The 24862-nt window shown below is 39.4% G+C and overlaps 1 protein-coding gene and 1 long non-coding RNA gene across 2 annotated transcripts in view; one reads left to right on the top strand and one right to left on the bottom strand.

Annotated features, from left to right (window-relative positions):
* LOC133616016 (leucine-rich repeat-containing G-protein coupled receptor 4-like) overlaps positions 1 to 2209 on the bottom strand; it is a 90491-nt gene extending 88282 nt beyond the window's left edge. Inside the window, exon 1 of the mRNA XM_061974997.2 lies at positions 1466 to 2209. Within this exon, the coding sequence (XP_061830981.1) occupies positions 1466 to 1650 (185 nt within the window). The 5' untranslated portion in view covers positions 1651 to 2209. The remainder of the gene's footprint in view (positions 1 to 1465) is intronic.
* Positions 2100 to 23218, top strand: LOC133616017 (uncharacterized). Its single transcript, XR_009816806.1, has 3 exons — positions 2100 to 2237; positions 22863 to 23018; positions 23075 to 23218. It is a non-coding gene; the product is annotated as an uncharacterized lncRNA (long non-coding RNA).
* The last annotated feature ends 1644 nt before the right edge of the window (positions 23219 to 24862 follow it).

Genomic DNA, 24862 nt, shown 5'->3' with positions numbered 1-24862 from the left:
GTTAAAGCATTAGACACCTATTTTACCTGGACACTGCCTCCCGCTGTTCCCGACATCTACAAAGCAATTAGCTACCTGCTGCCACCTACTGATATGGAAGAGTATTCACGGTTACTCTGCCGAGCTCTAGACAGCACCGACACTGAACAACAACACATAATTTTCCGGCTATAATTACTGGTTTGCAAAAAATATTTTTAACCCAAATAGGTGAAATTAGATCATCTCCCACGGTACACCAGACTGTAACTCAAGGCACACTAGTGTGCCGCTAACCCGACTCTCGCCAGACCCTTGTAGTTCGCTGAGATCCACAAGGATCTGGGCTCTACTAAGGCATTGCAAACTCCTTCCAGATAGCAAAAAATAATGAACCAATCAGGATCACCGGCCGGGATTTCATAGATGTGACGTAGCGCCGAAGCGACTGTTTGATTCAAACAACAATGGCGGCACGCAGCCCTCGCTGCTATTGCAACTGTTTTTTTCGAAATCTATCGAATATTAATGCTTTAAAATATGACCAGAGAACGGCTTTGCAGGCATTTATTGGTGGCAAGGATGTTTTGGCTCTTCTTCAGACCGGGTTTGGATTTCCCAGCGTCGTTCTCATCAGAGTCACGGGTTGATATCGATGTGAGTCGTTGAAGTAGCACGTCATTTATGATAACGGACAAGTGGTTTATCCAATCACATACAATGATTTTTTTTACAAGGCCCCGCCTTCTGGTAATGAACCAATCAGGATCGCCGGGCGGGATTTCATAGATGTGACGTAGCGCCGAAGCGACTGTTTCATTCAAACAATGGCGGCACGCAGCCCTCGCTGCTATTGCAACTGTTTTTTTCGAATCTATCGAATATTAATTATTTAAAAGATGAACAGAGAACGTTTCGCTCTGTCGTTATCAAATATGTCGGCTGTTCCGTTTTGTATTTCGCAGCGATGCTCTCATCAGCGTCACGGGTTGATGTCGATGTGAGTGGTTGAAGTAGCACGTCATTCAAGATAACGGACAAGTGGTTTATCCAATCACATACAATTATTTTTTTTTACAAGGCCATGCCTTCTGAAATACATCTCCCATTGAGGAATCCCAGATCCTTGTGTGGAGCTCAGCGAACTACAAGGATCTGGCAAAAGTCAGGTTAGTGTGCCACGGCACAGTGGTTGAAAAACACTGGTCTATTCTACAGACAATAAAAACTGTGCTCCATTTATTATTGTTGTTACAAAAGCACATGGCTGTGAACATTTTTTTTTTTGTGCTTGCAATCTCAATTCCAAGCACATGTTTGCAGAATGTTGCAGCTCTGTTCCTCAGTGTTGAGGTCGCAAAGTTATTTGACCTAACAATACATAACAAGCCCAATGCAAGCAACATATGTTCAATGGTCTGTCAATTGCATTAGGACACGCTTAGCCAGTGTTTGAGTGAGCAACATGCAGGTTATGTGTACTTACAGGTAGTAGGTGAAGGCACTGAGGCCGCTAGGGACGGTGGTCAGTCCCCTGCTGGAGCAGTCCGCACCTCCATCTTCATCGCAGCCGCATGAGGGAGAACAAATAGCCGGGGTCGACTTCTCTTGGCCGGTGGTTCCGAGGCGAAGGAAACACCAAAGAGACATCCAAAACGAAACAAAACGCATTTTCCCCCTTACGTAGATCCAAGCGACGCCAAAAAAAATGAGGATAATAAAATGTTTTTTTTCCTGTGTGTTTGTTTGTTGGTTAATGTCGACGTCGACCTCTGAACGATGGTCGAAGTTAGGCGTCCGCGCGGTTCCGACTTTTAAAAATAAAAGCGCGTTAAATGTGTCGTTAAGGTTAAAAAATCCGCCATTGTGTTGAAAGACGAGCGATGTAGCGGTTATAGAAGGTCTGTGTGTCGCATTAGTCCGTGAAAATAAAGTTGCAGTGCTGCTGGCGACAGCCGCGGTAGCCTACCTTGCTGCCCCATTAAGTAACCACAAACCGAGCGGCGCCTGTAAAGCGTTAAAAAAAAATGCTGGAACGATCGAGGGGTTTTTGAGTTAGCTGCAGCGGGTATGGTTGTCCTTCTTCTGTGCTCGGAATACGAAGAGTCTACGTGAAGCTCCGCAGGCAGCCTACCGGGCAACCTGGAGCAGTGGGTCCGGCCTGTGTCACACTGCACTGGGCTCCTCCAGCCACCTTCACTGCTGCCTGGGCGGAAGTTCAACTAGTAAATACTCGAGTACTCAAGTACTCATGTCAGGTACTCTCCGTGTACGAATGACTTGTGTTTCACTCAAACCAAGTACAAATTATTTTATAATCAGTATTCAATGTGTTTTATTGCAGTTATAATAAACCTGCTGTGCCAAAATTATAGAATTTGCATGGTTAGTAAGGGGGTGAACGTCAAAACCAGCAGGAGATCAATTGCTTGGATTTTTTTTTGTACAAATACATGATATTTAACTCATTGTAATGTGTAACATTCACAACATCTCAGTCATAACAAATTACTAGTGCCCAGCAGGGCTGTCCAAAGTTAAATTGGGGCAGAATTGTATTTAGAGGGTCCATTTTTTCACCATTTTTTTTTTAAATTAAACATCAAATGTTTTTCTTTTTTTTATTGAGACAAAGATTATTTATGTATTTAATATTTGTATGCTTACTATGGTATATTATTTATTTATTATTTATTTGTTCACTACAATTGCTATGGTATGAAAAGGGGTAGGATTTAACAAGCTCTGCTTCTTCCTACTCCTTTTCGGACGTGCTGTCATGAAACAACTGGAATTGTGTGATGCATTACATTGCATCGTATGTCTGTTCAAAATAAACTGAAATATAATTCAAATTAAGGTTAAAATTTTACATTTTTTGTGATTGATGTTATGTACTAAAAATAGGTTTATAGAAACATAAATGTTTTGTGTGCAAACATTTTTTTTAAACCATTAAAAGGGTCATGTTTATCAATCAATCAATCAAGCTGTATTTATATAGTGCTTTTCATACACAGCAAGTGGCAAACACAAAGTGCTTTACACAAAAAAAGAACAAAGAAAAAAAACCTGCATCCATACAAACACACTCACACGCACAAAATAAGTTTGATCTTAAAAATACTATGACACATATGAGTTGAGTTTGAGTTTGAGTTTGAGTTTGAGTTTATTTCGAACATGCATGCATACAACATGATACATCACAATTTCCAGTTTCTCTATTCAACATATTCGAAAAGGAGTAGGAAGAAGCAGAGCTTATTTAATCTTACCCCTTTCCCTTTACATAGCAGTTGCTAAAACTTTTGTTCACTTCCTGTTCTCAATTGATTCACAATATACTCCATAAGTAATTACAATAAAAATAAATAAATAATAATTGGTGAAGTAAGTTATATTTAATATGGTGAGATGAGTAAGATTATCTTGAAAATGAATGGATGGATGAGATAAATTCAGAATGTTTATCATGGTTCTTCTTCTTTGTACTTTGTAAACACTTTTGAACAGTTTGAAGAGTTTCTTGAAGTGGATATATGATATAATATATGTGAAATAGAATATAAATAATGCATTAATAGGTCAATAGGAACATACAATTTAGAGAATAATAGTAGTAATAGATATAAATACAAAAAATTAAACAATAAAATTACAAAATGTAAAAAAAAACATTTTAAACATGGAAATAGTTTGATATGATCAGTAAAAAGCCAGTTGTTCTACTTTTAAAACACTTCTTTCTGGTCTACATGTAATGGTGGTTCTTTGGTCAAAAGTGTGCATAGATTATGTTTTACAAGCCATCTTCAAGCCATTTTCTGACTGTCTCTTCAGGATGCACCATTTTGTGTCTTATTTACGTGCCTCCACTTTGACAAGGTCCTCTCCCCATCAGCCATGTTGTAGTTGTTTGCACTTCATAGCGAGTCTACTGACAGATTTAATTTGAACTATACGCTACTTTGCATTAAAAATGGCAACAGCGGAGGATGCATGTGCATGTACGACCCAGTGTGCCCCACAACAAGACGATAGACGAAAAAAAAGATGCTTATTGACTATGGCGGACATGCACAAAGCCCTTATATATGTTAAACAGAATATAAATAATACATTAGTAAGTTAATAGGAACATAAAATTGAGAGAATAATAGTATTAATATTAGATATAAATGAAAAAAAATACACAATAAAAATAAAAAATGTAAAAAGAACATTTAAAACATGGAAACAGTTTAACATGATCAGTAAAAGCCTGTTTTTCTACTTTTAAAACACTTCCTTGTGGTCTACATGTAATAGTGGTTCTTTGGTCAAAAGTGTGCAGTGATTATGTTTCACAAGCCTTCTTCAAGCCATTTTCTGACTGTCTCTTCAGGATGCACCATTTTGTGTCGTATTTACGTGCCTCCACTTTGGCAGGGTCCTCTCCCCATCAGCCATGTTGTAGTTTTTAGCACTTCATAGCGAGTCTACTGACACATTTAGTTCGAACTATACGCTACTTTGCATTGAAAATGGCAACAGCGGAGGATGCATGTGCATGTACGAGCCAGTGTGCCCCACAACAAGATGATAGAGGAAAAAGAAGATGCTTATTGACTATGGCAGACATGCACAAAGCCCTTATATATGTAAAATATAATAAAAATAATACAAACCCCGTTTCCATAAGAGTTGGGAAATTGTGTTAGATGTAAATATAAACGGAATACAATGATTTGCAAATCATTTTCAATCCATATTCAGTTGAATATGCTACAAAGACAACATATTTGATGTTCAAACTCATAAACTTTTTTTTTTTTGCAAATAATCATTGACTTTAGAATTTGATGGCAGCAACATGTGACAAAGAATTTGGGAAAGGTGGCAATAAAAACTGATAAAGTTGAGGAATGCTCATCAAACACTCATTTGGAGCATACCACAGGTGTGCAGGCTAATTGGGAACAGGTGGGTGCCATGATTGGGTATAAAAACAGCTTCCCAAAAAATGCTCAGTCTTTCACAAGAAAGGATGTAGCGAGGTACACCCCTTTGTCCACAACTGCGTGAGCAAATAGTCAAACAGTTTAAGAACAACGTTTCTCAAAGTGCAATTGCAAGAAATTTAGGGATTTCAACATCTACGGTCCATAATATCATCAAAAGGTTCAGAGAATCTGGAGAAATCACTCCACGTAAGCGGCATGACCAGAAACCAACATTGAATGACCGTGACCTTAGATCTCTCAGACGGCACTGTATCAAAAACCGACATCAATCTCTAAAGGATATCACCACATGGGCTCAGGAACACTTCAGAAAACCACTGTCACTAAATACAGTTGGTCGCTACATCTGTAAGTGCAAGTTAAAGCTCTACTATGCAAAGCGAAAGCCATTTATCAACAACATCCAAAAACGCCGCCGGCTTCTCTGGGCCCAAGATTATCTAAGATGGACTCATGCAAAGTAGAAAAGTGTTCTGTGGTCTGACGAGTCCACATTTCAAATTGTTTTTGGAAATATTCGACATCGTGTAATCCGGACCAAAGGGGAAGCGAACCATCCAGACTGTTATCGACGCAAAGTTCAAAAGCCAGCATCTGTGATGGTATGGGGGTGCATTAGTGCCCAAGGCATGGGTAACTTACACATCTGTGAAGGCACCATTAATGCTGAAAGGTACATACAGGTTTTGGAACAACATATGCTGCCATCTAAGCGCCGTCTTTTTCATGGACGCCCCTGCTTATTTCAGCAAGACAATGCCAAGCCACATTCAGCACGTGTTACAACAGCATGGCTTGGTAAAAAAAGAGTGCGGGTACTTTCCTGGCCCGCCTGCAGTCCAGACCTGTCTCCCATCGAAAATGTGTGGCGCATTATGAAGCGTAAAGTACGACAGCGGAGACCCCGGACTGTTGAACGACTGAAGCTCTACATAAAATAAGAATGGGAAATAATTCCACTTTCAAAGCTTCAACAATTAGTTTCCTCAGTTCCCAATCGTTTATTGAGTGTTGTTAAAAGAAAAGGTGATGTAACACAGTGGTGAACATGCCCTTTCTCAACTACTTTGGCACGTGTTGCAGCTATGAAATTCTAAGAGTTTTAACATCAAATATCTTGTCTTTGTAGTGCATTCAATTGAATATGGGTTGAAAAGGATTTGCAAATCATTGTATTCCGTTTATATTTACATCTAACACAATTTCCCAACTCATATGGAAACGGGGTTTGTACATGTACGAGCCAGTGTGCCCCACAACAAGATGATAGAGGGAAAAGAAGATGCTTATTGACTATGGCGGACATGCACAAAGCCCTTTGGGTCAATGTATACCACATATTTATAATCCGTTGATGCCACACCTGGGGAAAACTTCACCAAATAGGCAAATTCCAAACACCTGGTTTCCAAGAAGTATATATGAAGGACAGATTATTTTATAAATATTTCCCAACGCCTCCACGATTTGTTTAGAAATTTTTGGGACTTATGCACATACAAAAACACAACAGCAGATACCAATAGGTCACAAAAGTTGGTTTTGCAAAATTTTTCCCCCTTAAAACATAAATTCATAAACTTTTCAAAGTCCACTCTGACTGGGATTTGAACCCGGCACCTTTGCCTTACGAGACAAGCACTGAAGCGGTGCAACATGGGAGCAAGTAATCCCTTGTAGCAGTAAGCAGCTATGAATACATTTTCGGTTAAAATTTCATAAATGTAGCGCCCGTCATTCATTATTTAAACAATTTACATGCGCTTCTTCACACTAACCCCGCAAATTGTGGTGCCCTACATCTTTAGGGGCAGTGTGGCCGTCCAACAATAAATCGTTTTTAGATTTGCTGCGGATTAATTTCAATTAATCACGATTAAATATCATACATTTTTTTAATATGTTTTTTTATTATGTTTTTCATTTTTCATGAGCAAAGAAACTCAAGAATGAAGAGAATATATGAATGCACTTACAGTGTTTATTCAACAGCTTTAACATAACGTTTATGTTAATAAATAACTTGTACGTTTTTTTTAAAGCATAAGTGTCAAATTCAAGGCCCGGGGGCCAGATTTGGCCTGACACATTATTTTATGTGGTCATTTATCTTTTTTTTTTGTGTACCTTTATCTTGTTTTAATGTGGCACTTTGTCTTTTTTCCTAAATGTATCTGTTCGTTCAATTTTGACAATATCTTTCATAACATATTGTTCATAACAAATCCAACAATAAAACATTTAATCTTATACATTTCAGGCTATCAGTTAATTAATTTCAATTAATCAGAATTGAATATCTTCATTTTTAATCTGTATTAATCGTGTTTCCTTTTACATGAGCAAAGAGACTCAAGAATTAAGTGAATACATACAGCATATGCTCTTAACATGTTTATTAAGCACCTTTAGAAACAAGTTCAATCAATGTTAACAAAATTAATGCTTTTCTAAACCAGAGGTGTCTAAAGTGCGGCCCGGGTGCCATATGCGAACCGCAGGTAATTTTTTTAACGGCCCACGGCACATTCAATATTGGTTCTAATAACACAAAGCTGCCATGCAGGCAGTTTTTCTTTTTTTTATTCAAAACTATCATTGCTCAAAAAATAATAATGAATCAAAATCAATGTTGTTTTGAATTAAATTACTTCACATCAAATATTTCATTTCGAATATATTTTTTTTAGGGAGAAATAATACAGATTTTGTTTTTCTGCCCAATAAAAAAACAAAGATTTCTTTGACAAAAAGGGCAAAAAAAACATAAAAAATTAACAAAAGCTTATATGGATCAATGGATAGATCTGAAGTTCTGTACTGAGGTGGCGACTTGTCCAGGGTTAACCCCGCCTTCCGCCCGAATGCAGCTGAGATAGGCTCCAGCACCCCCCGCGACCCCGAAAGGGACAAGCGGTAGAAAATGAACGGATGGATAGATCTAAAGTTGATCTAGAGACTTGTTGTAAGAAACATTTAAAAAGTGTAAGACTTTTTTTATACACTTTTGAGTGGTGCCATTTTTAAAACCATAGTAATGAATTAAAATCAATGAAATAAAATCAATGTTGTTATGAATTATTGACCTATTAACATTAAAATTTCCAATTTGAAAATTAGTTTGGGGAAAATATTGCATGTTTTGTGTTTTTGCTATGAAAAAACAGGGTTTTCTTGACAAAAAGGGCATTAAACTTAAAAAAAAAAAAATGTTACTTCATACGGACAGGTACACCCAAAGTTGATCCAGAGATTTAACATTGAACAACAAAAATTAAAATAATAACATATGACTTAGAGATAGGGTGAGAAGCTTTGTCATCCGAGAGAAGCTCAGAGTAAAGCCGCTGCTCCTCCACATTGAGAGGAGCCAGATGAGGTGGTACGGGCATCTGCTCAGGATGCCACCCGAACGCCTCCTGATGTGTTTAGGGCACGTCTGACTGGCAGGAGGCCAAGGGGAAGACCCAGGACACGTTGGGAAGACTATGTCTCCCGGCTGGCCTGGGAACGCCTCGGGATCCCCCGGGAGGAGCTGGACAAAGTGGCTAGGGAAAAGGAAGTCTGGGATTCTCTGCTTAGGCTGCTGCCCCCACGACCGACCTTGGATAAGCGGAAGAAAATGGATGGATGGATGGATGACTTGTTTTTTATACTTTTATGACTGGGACCCTTCTTTGTCACAGAACTCTAAAGGTTAAATAAAACATTGCAAAATGGCCTCTGCAGCCTTAAATCTTTCAGTTCGGCCCTCAGTGGGAAAAGTTAGGACATCCCTGTTCTAAAAGAAAACATATTCACATTAATGTGGACTTGTTACTTATTTTGTGTTATTCTTTTGTTTAGTTTTTAGATGGAAGTGCGTCAACGAAACACTTTTTGATATAATATATGTGAAATAGAATATAAATAATGCATTAATAGGTCAATAGGAACATACAATTTAGAGAATAATAGTAGTAATAGATATAAATACAAAAAATTAAACAATAAAATTACAAAATGTAAAAAAAAACATTTTAAACATGGAAATAGTTTGATATGATCAGTAAAAAGCCAGTTGTTCTACTTTTAAAACACTTCTTTCTGGTCTACATGTAATGGTGGTTCTTTGGTCAAAAGTGTGCATAGATTATGTTTTACAAGCCATCAAAAAAAATTCTTCCTTCAGAGTTTGGGTTGAGCGTTTATGGTACCTCGTCTCGATTCCGATTCCCAATGATTCTGGTTTCTTTCCACAGGAATACACTTTCACAAAAAAATGTCACTGTATTTTAGAAAACCTCATAAAAAAACATTTACACATATCTTGTTGTTTATGGGGGTGTTTCGATCAGAATTGTATGATGCCGATCATTGATCGCACTCTGATCATCCATGAGTGAAATCATCCGATAAAGATTTACAATTAATACATTTACAATGTATTAATTGTATCTTAATGTTTTTTGATGAGTGCTATTCTGGGCTGCCAAGTTTCAGAAAATGACAAGAGTGAGACTTTGGTGGCATGATGCATTTGAAAAACATTTGACCTTTTTTAACACCAATTTGGCCTGTTTTAACGTCGATTTATACTTAAGACTGATGTTCTCACCTCCAACAGCTCTCCCTGCCATGTGGCCTCTTAATGCTAGTCTTAATTAACCAGAACTTAGAAATGAAAATCATCTCCACTGTTTTCTCTCCTGGCTACTTTGTCTCATCCTCTGCATCTGTGTGAATCTCTTCTTCAACTCTGTCCTCACTGTCTTCAATCTCTTCTGATCGCTCTTGATCTTTCAGTGTTGCCATTGCTATTGGCCGTCATAAAAGTTGCTAGAAGTTGCTAGATGACATCATTGGCTCACTTGCATAATTGATTACAATGGATGCTGTAGGAGAGGAATAACATGGAGGGAGGCATAAAAAGTGAGTTAAAAAATGAAATGTATGATTACAATTGTAAATAAAATAAAAATTCTGTTGATTATTAGTTTAGTTGTATGTTTTTTGTTGAAAAATGTATGAAATTTGATCAAAAGACTGAAGGGTTGTGATATTCACAAATGAACCAAATCTACTGACTGGCTCATTAACATGAACAATTCTTATTATAATTTTTTTTTTTCCAAATGTAACTTTATTTATTGTATTCACATTAATCTCGGCAGCACGGTGGTACACGGGTTAGTGCGTCTGCCTCACAATACGAACGTCCTGGGTTCGATCCTGCGCTCGGGATCTTTTTGTGTGGAGTTTGCATGTTCTCCCCGTGACTGCGTGGGTTCCCTCCGGGTACTCCGGCTTCCTCCCACCTCCAAAGACATGCACCTTGGGATAGGTTGATTGGCAACACTAAATAGGCCCTAGTGTGTGAATGTGAGTGATAATGTTGTCTGTCTATTTGTGTTGGCCCTGCGATGAGGTGGCGACTTGTCCAGGGTGTACCCCGCCTTCGGCCCGAATGCAGCTAAGATAGGCTCCAGCACCCCCGCGACCCCGAACGGGACAAGCGGTAGAAAATGGAAGGATGGATGGATGGACATTAATCTCTCTCTGTAAACCAATTAAGGCAGAAACAGGGGCAGCGCCATCTCCTCTCTGCTCGGACTGCAATGGTATGGACTTTATTGTGATTGCACTTAAAACTACAAGGAAATGTGTTTTTAGTACAAGCTGTCTAAGAGCATAGATGCAGTAGAGTAGTAGACAGGGCACCCCCTGTGAGGAAAGGCTCAGCTACCGCTTGTACGTTGAGGACAATGCGCTTTCATGTCTCCAAAACATCCAAAAAAGTCGCTAGATTTGACGCTAGTCGCTCCAGAGAAAGAGAGTTACTAAGAGGAGTTGAAAAGATACTAGATTTAGCGAGAACGTCGTGAAGTTGACAACACAGCGATTTCGGTGTGAGTGAAAGACAGAGATGCCAAGACCCGCCTCAGGTTGCTTTTGATTGGTTTACATTGAGTGGTGCCTTCCATGGTTGGCTAGTTTTAAGCACAACAATGTATGGATTGGTCTGTGACTGGTTATTTCAGTCAATCAATCAGTTACTCGAACAATCAATCAATCAATCAATGTTTATTTATATAGCCCTAAATCACAAGTGTCTCAAAGGGCTGCACAAGCCACAACGACATCCTCGGTTCAGATACCACATCAGGGCAAGGAAAAACTCAACCCAGTGGGCTGACAATGAGAAACCTTGGAGAGGAACGCAGATGTGGGTGCCCCCCCCCCCCCCCCCCCCCCCCCCCCCCCTAGGGTGACCGGTGCAATGGACGTCGAGTGGGTCTAGCATAATATTGTCAAAGTCCAGTCCATAGTGAATCTAACATAATAGTGGGAGTCCAGTCCATAGTGGGGCCAGCAGGAGACCATCCCGAGCAGAGACAGGTCAGCAGCGCAGAGATGTCCCCAACCGATGCACAGGCGAGCGGTCCACCCCGGGTCCCGACCCTGGGCAGCCAGCACTTCATCCATGGCCACCGAACCTGTGCCCCCCCTTCCACGAGGGAGAGGGGGTCAGAGCAGAAAAGAAAAGAAACAGCAGATCAACTGGTCTAAAAGGGGGGTCTATTTAAAGGCTGGAGTATACCAATGAGTTTTAAGACGGGACTTAAATGCCTCGACTGAGGTAGCATCTTTAACTGTTACCGGGAGGGCATTCCAGAGTACTGGAGCCCGAATAGAAAACGCTCTATAGCCCGCAGACTTTTTTTGGGCTCTGGGAATCACTAATAAGCCGGAGTTCTACAACATGTTGCGAGGAAAAAAGTTTATTATTATGAAAAAATATGGTAGAAAATGGATGGATGGCTGGATGGAGTAGTGAATGGGGAAACATAAGCATGAGAAATGTTAAGTGTGGCGTGTGGCTTGAGAAAGTGTTAAATGGCGTGACTCTCACACTCAGAGCGTGAGGCTTGGCAGCCCAGACTATTTATTGTTTAACAATGTGAAAATGAATGAGAGTGTTCATGTAAAGATGGAGTTTGTTAAAGGGGGAGTCAACTTTTTTGCCTATCATTCACAATCATTACGAAAGACATGACGACGGATCAGTGACTTTCGGTGAGGTTCATGGCTGGTGAGGCACTGACTTCATCACAGTCAGATTTACAAACATATAAACCCTAAAGAGTATCTTATTCACCATTTGATTGGCAGCAGTTAACGGGTTATTTTTTAAAAGCTCATACCAGCATTCTTCCCTGCTTGGCACTCAGCATCAAGGGTTGGAATTGGGGGTTAAATCACCAAAAAGTATTCCCGGGCGCGGCGCCGCTGCTGCCCACTGCTGCCCACTGCTCCCCTCACCTCCTAGGGGGTGATCAAGGAATGGGTCAAATGCAGAGGACAAATTTCATTACACCTAGTGTGTGTGTGACAATCATTGGTACTTTAACTTAACTTTAACTTTACACATACAAACTGTAGCACACAAAAAAGCACATTTAATAAAAAAAAACGTTATTATGGTCTTACCTTTACTTATAAATGAAGTCCATTCGCCGCTGTTGTGCTGGATTAATACACCCCCTGATGGGAGTGTTATATCAACTAAAGCCCTCACTTAAACTTTCCACGTGCAAGATTGAATCTATTTAAAAAAGTGTAACCGAGGGTCTATAAATGTCGCCTATACTGTATGAAACTACAAAATAACAAACACGGAGGCTCCAGTTTACACGAGGACCACTTTATTTACCTTCTTTCAAAAACCTCCGCTCCACTCCAACGTGTCATCACTTCCGCTCTTAGCGCCTTCAAAATAAGAGCTCAAGGCATATACTGTATAACAGCGCATAACAGGAACTTAACATCACAAAGAGGAAAGCCCATTAAAATAGGTTACAAAAGTTATTTAATAAGAAGCCACAAAGTGCAAAAACAATAATGTTCGTGTAGGAGGAGTTGTGAATTAGGTACACCTGCAGTCTGCAGGTGTACCTAATGTTGTGGACCTGCAGTCATTCACAACTCCTCCAACATGAACATTTGTGTTTTTGCACTTTTTGGCTTCTTATGAAATAACTTTTTTAAATAGATTCAATCTTGCACGTGGAAAGTTTAAGTGTGGGCTTTAGTTGATACAACACTCCCGTCAGGGGTTGCATTCTACGGCGGGGGTGCAGGAGGCGGGATTACTGGAGCCTCAGCCAGTGCATCTTTTGCAGCCGTTTTATGATCACTCAGCACAAGAAATACGTTACACACATACAGTTGTTGACAAAATACACTGTACATTATATACCTCAGCTAACTAAACTATGGAAATGTATAATATAGTTCATATAGCGATACTGTCTCACTGCACAGCAGGCCAGCAGTTAGCCAATCCATGTTGAGGCACAACTGAGTGACGTGCCTCAACTGGCTGCTGTTCACCGCTCCGTCTCTTCTCAGTATTTGAACGGCAAATGTGAAAATTCAGCAATTTTGAATAAAAATAATCTAAAACTGGTGAAGTTAAATGGAAAATAACTTTATAGTATAATCACTGGATACATATAACAATTTAATACATTTTTTTTCTTTTTAAATTTTTTTTCTTTCCATGATGGCAGGTGAGGCCCCGCCTCACCTGCCTCTAGTGACTGCACGTCACTGCGACGGATGTGTTTTTTAAATGTATTCTAAATATTAAATAAATGCGATCAAAATTCTGCTTACAATGGAGCCTATAGAAGCTGCTCTATTCTGCCTACAAAGCTCTTAAAAAACATGTAAACACCTTCATTAAGGTTTTATATACATAATGTAAGTATATATGTAATGTAGTAACAGTCACATGTATAAGATGTAATATTTACATATTGTCATAATTTTAAGCATACGCGGTGCATTAATTTAAAAAATGCATCATAACGTATGCTTTTTTTCCCCAACAACATAACTGATTAATGCTCACGGCAGACTTCATGAGAGCCAACAAACATAATACAACATCACTTACTCTACAGCAGGGGTCCCCAACCCCCGGTCCGCGGCCTGGTACCGGTCCGTGGATCGATTGGGACCGGGCCGCACAAGAAATTAAAAAAACAAACATATATATATATATATGTATTTTTTTAAATGTTTTAATTTATTTTATTAAATCAACATAAAAAACACAAGATGCACTTACAATTAGTGCACTAACCCCAAAAGAACCTCCCTACCCCATTCACACTTATTCGCACAAAAGGGTTGTTTCTTTCTGTTATTAATATTTCTGGTTCCCACATTATATATCAATATAGATCAATACAGTCTGCAGGGATACAGTCCGTAAGCACGCATGGTTGTATTTTTTTATGAGAAAAAAACAAAAACCAAAAAAATACCAGACCTCCCCCCCGGTCCGTGGGACAATTTTTCAAGCGTTGACCGGTCCGCAGTTACAAAAAGGTTGGGGACCACTGCTCTACAGGGTCTGCTGTCATTAGGATTTCATTTAGAAAAGGAATGAGAGCGGACACAAAATATAATAATGAGAGCAACTCCATAGGAGACTGGAATTATTCCACAAAGTCTTAGATATTGCAGAATAAAATAACGAGACAATGTGGCATGAATGCTCGTATATAGTGTGGCTCGAGGTGGAGGGGAAATCACAGCCAATTCCAGCACAAATGGCCTTGTGTGTACACTCTTACAGTTGTTTATGTTGCATGTCCTTCCTGATGCAAAGGTTCCATTTGTCCAATGACCAGTTGTTAGGGCCCAGGCAGGGAATTGACCCAACGACAAATATGATTACGACCTTAAATTGGCCAACATACAGTATGTCATCATTTTTCATGACTGCCTTGGACTTTTTTAATTCTTTCTTTAGTTTCTGTATCATTTCCTGCCCAGCGCTTTTATTTGTGTTTCCACTTCCTCACCTATCCCTAATTAGATACTTCTTATGCCAGCCCTGGGGACAGAGCTGGATCATTTTCCTTTGTTTTCCTTTTCCTTTTGGTGAATAGCATTAACCTCTGAAGTTGGAAGTCAGAGCTGGGAATGACGTCAAATACGAGTTATGAGCGTTACGAGGTTGGAAATCAAGATGGCCACAACCACCAAAGCTATTCATGCGCTTGCCTTATCTTACTATGAACAACTTATGGAAAAATATGCACTCCTTCTGCAACCTTCAAACAGAATGAATTAATGAAGAGGAAACACACGCTATTGCTCGCACTGTGGAACGTACAAAACACATGAAAAAAAAAATATTTTGTAACATTACCATAAAAACAACAATCATCATCATCGGCGGTCACTCGAAGCGAGTATGACGGTCCTCCTGGTAGAGGAGTATCCCTTTATGGAGGATGTCTGTGCCTGACTTTGTTTAACGTGGGGAGACTGGTGCACAGACGGTCACCACACGATCCTTGACAGATCCGGGTCAGGGTCCAGTGGCATGGAGTCCAAGACGACTGGGGACCCTTTTCTGCTGCAGCCTTCATCCGCCATCCCAGCCGTTGTGACGCTCTATAGCAGGGGTCCCCAAACTTTTTGACCCGGGAGCCGTAGTGGGTTAAAAAAATTTGACCAGGGGCCGCACTATATATATATATATATATATATATATATATATATATATATATATATATATATATATATATATATATATATATATATATATATAAATAAATACAATCCAAACTGTCTTTTCCTTAAACTGAACAAAAGTCATATGTCCACTGATGTTTAAAAACTCTACACTCGGAGTGTAATTTATGTTTCCCCAAAGATTTTGCCATTTTTTCCACTCGTGCACTAATTGACTGAAAGATCGCGCACTTGCCGCCTTTGTGGCACAAGCGTGATGACGTCCCGTTACCGCTGGGAAAATGCATTTTTAGACAATATGATTTGCTGTGAGCGGCTAGGAGACCCAATAACAAGCGGTAGAAAATGGATTGATGGATGGGCGAAAAAGGACAGATGAAAAATAATTCATATATACCATTTTTTTTTTTTTAGTCGGGACTACCCGGGGGCCGGATTTTGGACGCTGGCGTGCCGTATCTGCCTAGGAGACCCAGTAACAAGCGGTAGAAAATGGATTGATGGATGGGCGAAAAAGGAAAGATTAAAAAAAATAATAATAAAAAATATATATATATATAAATATATGTTTTTTTTTTACTTGGTATTACCCGCGGGCCGGATTTTGGATGCTGGCGTGCCTTATCTGCCTAGGAGACCCAGTAACAAGCGGTAGAGAATGGATTTTAGGATGGGCGAAAAAGGACAGATTAAAAAAAAGTATAATCAAAAAATAAATAAACACAATTTTTACTTACTTTTTAGCCAGGACTACTCGCGGGCCGGATTTTGGACGCTGGCGTGCCGTATCTGCCTAGGAGACTCAGTAACAAGCGGTAGAAAATGGATTGATGGATGGGTGTAAAAGAACACAATAAAAAAAATAATAATTAGAAAAAAAAAAAAAATGTTTTTTTGTTATTGTTTTTTTTACTTGGTACTACCCGCGGGCCGGATTTTGGACGCTGGCGGGCCGTATCTGGCCCGCGGGCCGTAGTTTGGGGACCCCTGCTCTATAGGGTTAGCAATCTGTTCTACCGTTGAGGTCTTGGGTTGTTATTTCCCCATAACTGGGCCCACATGGATGTGGGAGTGCCTTCTTCCGCCATCGCAGCCGTTGTGGTGGTTCTTACATCTACCGCCTTCCGCCTGCTCCGCCGTTGAGGTCTTCTAAAAACAACAATACATTGTACACAAATAGTCAGGAGTGTTCATGACGAATATCACAGAAGCTTGTATTATTGTTTACCCTAACAGCAGCCATCTTTGAAGCCAACTCGGGAATGGGGAAGACTCTCCAACTTTCTGATTAGGAAATCCGACCTTCAAGTGTTCAAGTTGACATTTCAACTAAGAACTCGGAAATTCCGACTTACCAGTACAAATGCTTTATTTCTTCATTACTTCATTTATGCTTCCGAAGTAGGGATGGGAATTTTAAAGATTTTTGCGGTTTTGATTCCACTTTCAATTCTGCTTAACGATTTTTTTTTTTTTTTTATCAGTTCTCTAATCGATTTTAATTTGGATAAAAGGATAACAAACAAGTTGATTAGCGTTAACTTTGCTCAGCTTAGAAGAAACATGAACGTACAAACTCAACAGTGAGGTGTTAAGAGGCCGACAACCTCCATGGTAAGTGATAAGTAATATCATAATACAATTAATAGTCTACGGTGGAAATAAACTAAATATTACAGAAAAGGATTATTTTTAAAGAAATATATGAGCTGACCACTCAGAAGTAATACTTTGTCAACGAGTGACAAATACAAGCAACTCAAGTCCAATATAAGTGTACATTGTGCAATTTGGTGAGAGGCATGATTTATGATATACAATAAAACTTCCAAGGAGCAGGGAAGCGAGGAAACAGCTGGCCATTCGATGATGTAAATGAAGCAGCATAAACTGCTAAACAGCTAAATGACAGTTTATAGCAATGGACTCTTTTATGGTCCATTTGTACACTCTCAGTTACATCAACATTGATATTATACATAGATATGAATTCCGTTAATTGTAGCTTTGATGTAGCAAGCTACTTTTGCCGTGTACCTTGTAGTGCAACTTGCTACAATTCTCCAGGGATAGCTTCACCTTTAGCTTAGCTACATTGTCCAAGTAGCTTGCCCACCACTGGCGTTTTTTTTTTTTACCATTGCAAAGATGAAAACTGAGCTGTGTCAATCAATCCACAACTTGAGTCTTGTTGTTGGCCATTTAATGTTTTTGCTTCAGGGGAGACAAATACACGATGCACAGTTTGAATATGGTGTTGTTTTATGTTGAAAAAAGAAAACTATTGTGTTTGTTTCTTATTAAAGCATGTCCAAAAAGGAGTAGGAAGAAGCAGTGCTTATTAAATCCTGCCCGTTTTTGTTAACACATTTGTTTGTACTCAGTCTGCAATATAACAGTGAACAAATGAATACTGTAAATGAGTAGGTAAATAAATGAATAGACAAATAAGTAGTAAACAAATATCATAAATAAACAATGAATAAAGTTATCATAAATAAATAGTTTATTAATTTATGATCCATGTAATGAAATTAATAACAATATCTAATTTTTCAAAAAGGTTCAAGATGTTTATCACGATTCTTCTTTTTTGTACTTTATAAAAAGTTTGAGTTTGAACAGTTTCTTAAATCGGATTATATTAATACGTTGTCCGACTTCTTTGCCTAATCAATTCTGTAATTTAGTTCCACATACTGATATGCTTAAGTCTTAAGCGCATATTTTTTAATATGAGATATCCAGTTCACTTTATCATCTATTATTACACCCCAAAAATTTACTCTTTCAATATCTACTCAGTCTATTTGTATTTATGTTTGACTTTCTCTTCTGCTGTCACCAAATCACATTATTTTAGTTTTATTGAGGTTCAAAGATAGTCTGTTTTTGTCAAACCATCTTTTTAATTTGTTTATTTTGACTGTTATCATTTGTTTTTGATCTGTGTCTTCTCTCCTGAACAAAACACACGTGTGTCGTCTGCAAATAATTTGTTTATTTAGAGATTGAACAATTTTGGTCCCAGTATTGATCCCTGGGGTACGCCCCAAGATATATTTAGCGCTGTAGTGTTCTCCTATAGCTTCATATATTGCTCCATGCTGGTTAAGTAGCTTCTTACCCATTTTAAGACCAGCCCTCTGATTCCACATCATTACAATTTGTTAACTAAGATATTATAATTAATTGTGTCAAATGTTTTTGTTAGATAAACACTGCAGCTGCACACTGTTTACCATCCATTGCATTGGTAATCTCTACCGTTATTTTGGTTAATGCCATCAAGATTGAGATGTTCGCTCTGTATCCGTATTGGTTGTCTGCGAGTATTTGTCAAATGGGTCTAATTTGTTGTTAAACACATTTTCAATAATTTTTGAAAATTGTGAAAGTAAGGAAACGGGTTTATAGTTTGTAAACTTGTATTTGTCTCCAGTCTTATAAATCGGTACAACTTTTGCTATTTTAATTTTGTTTGGGAGTTTGCCTGTTTGAAATGATAGATTACTGATGTACGCTAAAAGTTTTGAAACCTCTTCAATAACCTTTTTTTTATCTTTTCCATATTAAACCTGTTAAAATCAGTTGAGGTATTTACATTTCTTTACGATTTTGATTATTTTCTCTCTTCTGTCACGTCAGTGAGAACCATTGAGTTGGGATTTCTGTCTATGGTGTCTTTCAAGTCCTCGATTGACACAGGATCTGGAATCCTTTCCTCCAGATATAGGGCAATATTTACGAAGTTGTTATTAAAGCTTTCAACTACATCTGTTGAATTTTTCCTTACCATTTTTGAAATAGGTTACAGTTTGCAAAAAGGGAGATCCATGCGTAAGGCAATTTAGAGTCTTTTGTGGTTCAAAAGAAGCCAGGCAGCACCACAATAATGGTTAAGCAAAAGCGAGCACAGGATTTTGGAAAAAATACCTGGAAAAAGTTAGCATTAAGGATATCAGACTGGGACCGGTCTGTACGAAACTGCGATCACCAAGAGTGATAGTCAGGTATAAATAGGGCGAAAAGTGATAATTGCAAACAGGTGCTCACAGTGGTATCGTCCTCTGCCAGAAATCAATGGTTTAAGCAAGTATGGGAGAAAAAAACAGAATAAGTAATCCCATCATAATAGCAAATCAACAGAATATAACAGCATCGTTCATATTGTCATTTTTATGTCTCCATCGGAGAAGTAATGAGGATAATCCATCATAGCACCAATTTTAAAGATACTATTTAGTATGCCCCATGTTGTTTTCATGTTATATTTGTACCTTTCTAATAATTGACCTTAATATTATTTCTTACATATTCGTAAGATGCTGTTTAGCTTGTTCTTGTAAGTTTTAAACCTATCTCGATTGATATTTGTGTTATAACAGTTCTATGTAATGTATTTTTCTTGTTACAAAGATTTTTCTGTCTGTTTGTCTTCCAAGGTTGATTTTTCATCTTCCTATTTAGTTGCTTTCATTGACAATGTTTGCCACAAAGCATCATGAAAGTACTAACGTCCCAACGTTGTTCTCTCAGTTCATTCTTAAAAGCAACCCATACTTTTCTCTGTGCCTAATCTTCGAAGGGTCTTTTTTTCATCCATGTTCCTTTTCTTATAGTTTCCATCATACAGTATACTGATGTCAGGTATTAGCAGACCACTTGTAGTATAATCAAAATCATTAGTAAATATGTGCATATTATCAATTATGAAGTGAAGTGAAATATATTTATAAAGTGCTTTTCTCTAGTGACTCAAAGCGCTTTATATACATAATTACATTTAAACCAGTGTGGGTGGCACAGGGAGCTGGTGGGTGAAGTCTCTTCCCCAAGGACACAACTGCTGTGATTAGGATGGCAGAAGCGGGGATCGAACCTGGTAACCTAAAATACACCGCCATTCTGTGATCCTGCTTGGCCTTGTAATTTTAAGATACAAATTCATGCTATACGATGTATCACTTAAGCAATCAATGGCAGTAGTTTCTTTAGTATCACACATGGGAAGGTGCTATCAGACCATCCTCTGTGTCCACAATACCAAACCAAGGAAAAGATAGTGTTGAAAAACAGTCTGGATCTGATGACAGGCTTTTGTTAGAAGAGGCGACTGATCATTGAGTTACACACGCATGAGTATGTATACATTTGAGAAGATCGGGGACATACATTTCTGTGTTTTTTTTGCTCTAACCCCCAAGATGCATATCTGAACTGGTAGTGAACACTTTGGTATTTGGGATGGCAGAAGAAGTAACTGACCTGTATTGAAATATCTGCCTGATTCACCAATGTGTCCGTGAGACTTTCCTTTCATGGTAGAAGGTTCTTAGGAAAACAATTTAAGTGGGTTTTACAATGTTTTTTAAATTTATAATTTTTGTCCATATGCCTGTAATTGTCATCGGTAACCCCCATATATTTCACATATGAACATTGGCTTTATGTGTACAAAACAAACTGTCAAGGACTCTGAGCATTGAAAGTAAATTCCTGCAGAACAAAATGAGAAAGGTATGGAGAAGACAAATGACTATTTTCACTTAAAACATCACCACAGCAGGAGGGCACACTTGACAGAGCAAATTATCTTTTTTAAACAGATTTTGCTCACATTTTTCCTCACTTTGCCATGACACCTTTTCAGTCTCCACGGCAACCACCACCTCTTCCAATGTCACACCTCTCCCCCTTCATGAGTTGCCCTGATCGCCAATCTGCAAACTTCTGCTCCTCTTCCTAAAACTCAACCAAAACAAGTCACATCACTCTGAGGGTCTCCAAGTCTTGTGTCCACCACCTGTCTGGCATCCTGCATCACATGCAGGATGGGGCGGTATAGCTCGGTTGGTAGAGTGGCCGTGCCAGCAACTTGAGGGTTCCAGGTTCGATCTCCGCTTCCGTCATCCTAGTCACTGCCGTTGTGTCCTTGGGCAAGACACTTTACCCACTTGCTCCCAGTGCCCCCCACATTGGTTTAAATGTAACTTAGATATTGGGTTTCACTATGTAAAAGCGCTTTGAGTCACTAGAGAAAAGCGCTATATAAATATAATTCACTTCACTTCACTTCACTTCACATCTTCAGCCTGAATTATTTGGATAACTGCCCGTCTGGTACTGTGACATAGGACAATCCTATCTGTTCTCAACCACTACCAACCAAAGAGAAACTGGTTCTGGCCCAAGTAAAACCTGCTCTTGACCATGCTGCCACCTATCTGTTGTATTGTGATCACTCAGACCTGGATGGTCGTGGAGTTGTGTTCTCAAGCAGACAGAGACCACTAAAGAGATGATTCTCGTTTCACTTTCAAGTGTACTCTGGTGGATTGCGGTTCCCTTTTAGGGATGGGTACCTTTCATAGTTTCATACTTTCATATTTGATACTTGATATGGGACCAATTCCCAGTACCTGGGAAAGGATACCTTAATTTAGGGTACCAATAATAATAATAATAATAATAATAATAATAATAATAATACAAGAATTTAACATTTAATATAGAGCTGTGCTGTCCAGTTGTGATCTTGTTTTCTTACACTTCTCTGTCTCATTTACAAGTACTGTACTGTACTGTATTAGAGACAGTAGTAGACTTTGCATGAAGTTGCAATTTTAAGACGTTAGATGTCAGTAGTGTATAGACTACAGTTTGTTGCCTTTGTCAGAAAATTATCTTTGCCATTAAGTTGAATGTGCTAGGATTTTCGTTTGTTGAGACTTACAAAGTGTTTATACTGTAAGTATTGTATTTATTACACACCAAATGTTGCGATTACCAAATTTGGAGGTGTTGTAATGAACATATAACATCGCTATTGCTAATTGTAAGCATGTCTATGGCAAATCCAATGTAATCATGCTTTGTTGGCTATCAGAAGTCTGGATGAATCTTCTCAGAGTGTTTGATTGCTTGTTTCCTGGCCAAGTGCTTAAATCGGTGCCGAGTCTGCAACCAGACCTGACGTAAAGTACAACAAAGGTATCGAATAATGGCAACGTTTGATTTTGCGCAATCGGTACCTCGTAGCATCGACAGACTTTGATACTTATAAAAATACTGAGTTCAGTACCCATTCCTAATCCTGTGTGCTCAAATGTGAATGTGTTATAAATCACACCAAAGAGCACACAGAAATGACACTAAGCCGCTCGCTCCCTCTGTGCATGTGGCCAAGTGTGGTTTGTATGTATAAATCTCTAGATCCCAAATATATGTATATCAGTGGCGGATGCTGGTCTCTCAAGGAGGGGAAGCTCATTTTCGGCCTACATCATAAAATGTGTTGGTTTATTTAGACGTAATTTCTACCCTATGTTCCTTTTTAAGAAAGTGATCTGTGACCCTGTCGTACCAAGAAGGCGTCTGTGGGGGAGAGTGTGATCACCGCGCCTGCAGGAGCAAAGGTCACCGCCTCTGTCCATGGTTCTGAAGCACCATCAGACGGGGGCGTGGCATGTGCTGACGGCAAGACACAGCTGGCAGGTGATTAGATTTCACAGGTGATACGTGTTAATCTAATCGTCTGTTGTCTTTAACAGTAAGCGGCCGGGAGCAGAGCGAGAGAGAGGATACGGACATGACTGAAAAGTCATGTTCTCGGAGAGAAATCGATTATTGAAGAAAACATTATCCTTAAAAACCTTGTTGAATCTGCACGCTGGACTCTTGTGCCGTGTCTTCAGTGGAACTGCGAGGAAGCGACTTCCACAGCGTCTTTTCCAGGGATTTGACAAGTGTCCTCTCAATGGCCAGCAGAGCTAGGCTGCTTCAACGGCCTTGGCCCATGGTGTTGCGGGTGTAAGACTTGAGCCACTTTAAACAGGAGAAGCTCCTCTCTGTACCTGCAGATGTAGCTCCAATCATTGCCAATAATGACAATAGTTTGTACACCTGTGTGCATTTGTGTGCATTATTAATGTATGTTTGTTGTTCAATAAAAAAACAAAAACAAAAAAAACATTCAAATTATCTTGCTTGCTACCAAGCTAGCTCGCTAGCTGGGACTGGCTAGTGCGAAGTGTGTCCGCCTGTGAGTGCTTTGAGACGGTGGAGGGGCTCAGCAGCACCCGCTGCTCGGTAGGGACAGAAACTGTGAAAGAAGTCAGTCTCCAAACACAAAAAAACACCAGAAATAGAAGCTATATTTGCCGCTAGTAGTTTTTAACAAAGAAAATGTTGCTAAGAGGATCAGGAAAGTCTCCGCTTCAACTCAGAACAACAGAATTAATATTGAAATCTGCTCCCACAAACATTTACAACACAAGATCGCTGATTCGCTCATTTCGCTGTCAATCTAAAAGGGAATCAGCCTTAGACAGATCATCCAATCATCATGCAGAAGTTGAGCGTCCCATAGACCCCCAGAGACGCTGAGCGTCCAGCAAAGCCCAGTATTTATCCAATGACTCGTCTCGTTTCGCTGCAGCCAGCGTCTACACTGTTTAAAGCACTGTGAAGCTGCGGGAATGAGAGAGAGGAAAGCCGCATCGTTACCAGAAGCCGATTCTGAACAAAAGAGCGCGTTTTAGCGCATATTTAGTCAATAACATGTACACACAACACTATATATTTAATCACTTATTTTTTGACATTTTAGGGGAAGCTGAGCTTCCCTTGCAGTCTTAGAGCAATCACCTCTGATGTATATGCAGTAATTTTTATCAATTATTCCTAATTGGTTCTGGGCTTGACTGTAGTAAATACGGTAGAACGGTGGAACAGGGTTAGTGCATTTACCTCACAATACGAAGGTCCTGGGATCGATCCTTGGCTCGGGATCTTTCTGTGTGTAGTTTGCATGTTCTACCCGTGACTGCGTGGGTTCCCTCCGGGTACTCCGGCTTCCTCCCACCTCCAAAGACATGCACCTGGGGATAGGTTGATTGGCAACACTAAATTGGCCCTGGTGTGTGAATGTGAGTGTAAATGTTGTCTGTCTATCTGTGTTGGCCCTGCGATGAGGTGGCGACTTGTCCAGGGTGTACCCCGCCTTCCGCCCGAAGCAGCTGAGATAGGCTCCAGCACCCCCCACGACCCCGAACGGAACAAGCGGTAGAAAATGGATGGATGGATGGATGGATGGATGTATTGACATGGTAGTAGGCTATATGATTTATACGTAATGTGGTTTATGCATAATGTGTGTTGGCTCACAGAATCGCACTCTGCACTGAAAGTGTCAGAACTTGGTCCTTGGGGTTTGTTTTCCCGGAAGGCAACGGAAAGTTGGCGCGGGCAAGACGGGAATGTGGGTACATGATTTTATTTAACACTATCAAAAAAGAACAAACGAAAGGCGCGCACAATGGCGGAGGTACAAAACTTGG

Source organism: Nerophis lumbriciformis, linkage group LG15, assembly GCF_033978685.3.
Source record: "Nerophis lumbriciformis linkage group LG15, RoL_Nlum_v2.1, whole genome shotgun sequence".
In the NCBI taxonomy this organism is placed as follows: Eukaryota; Metazoa; Chordata; class Actinopteri; order Syngnathiformes; family Syngnathidae; genus Nerophis; species Nerophis lumbriciformis.
The sequence above is the reverse complement of the archived record's forward strand: the minus strand, read 5'-3'. Positions and strand labels throughout refer to the sequence as shown.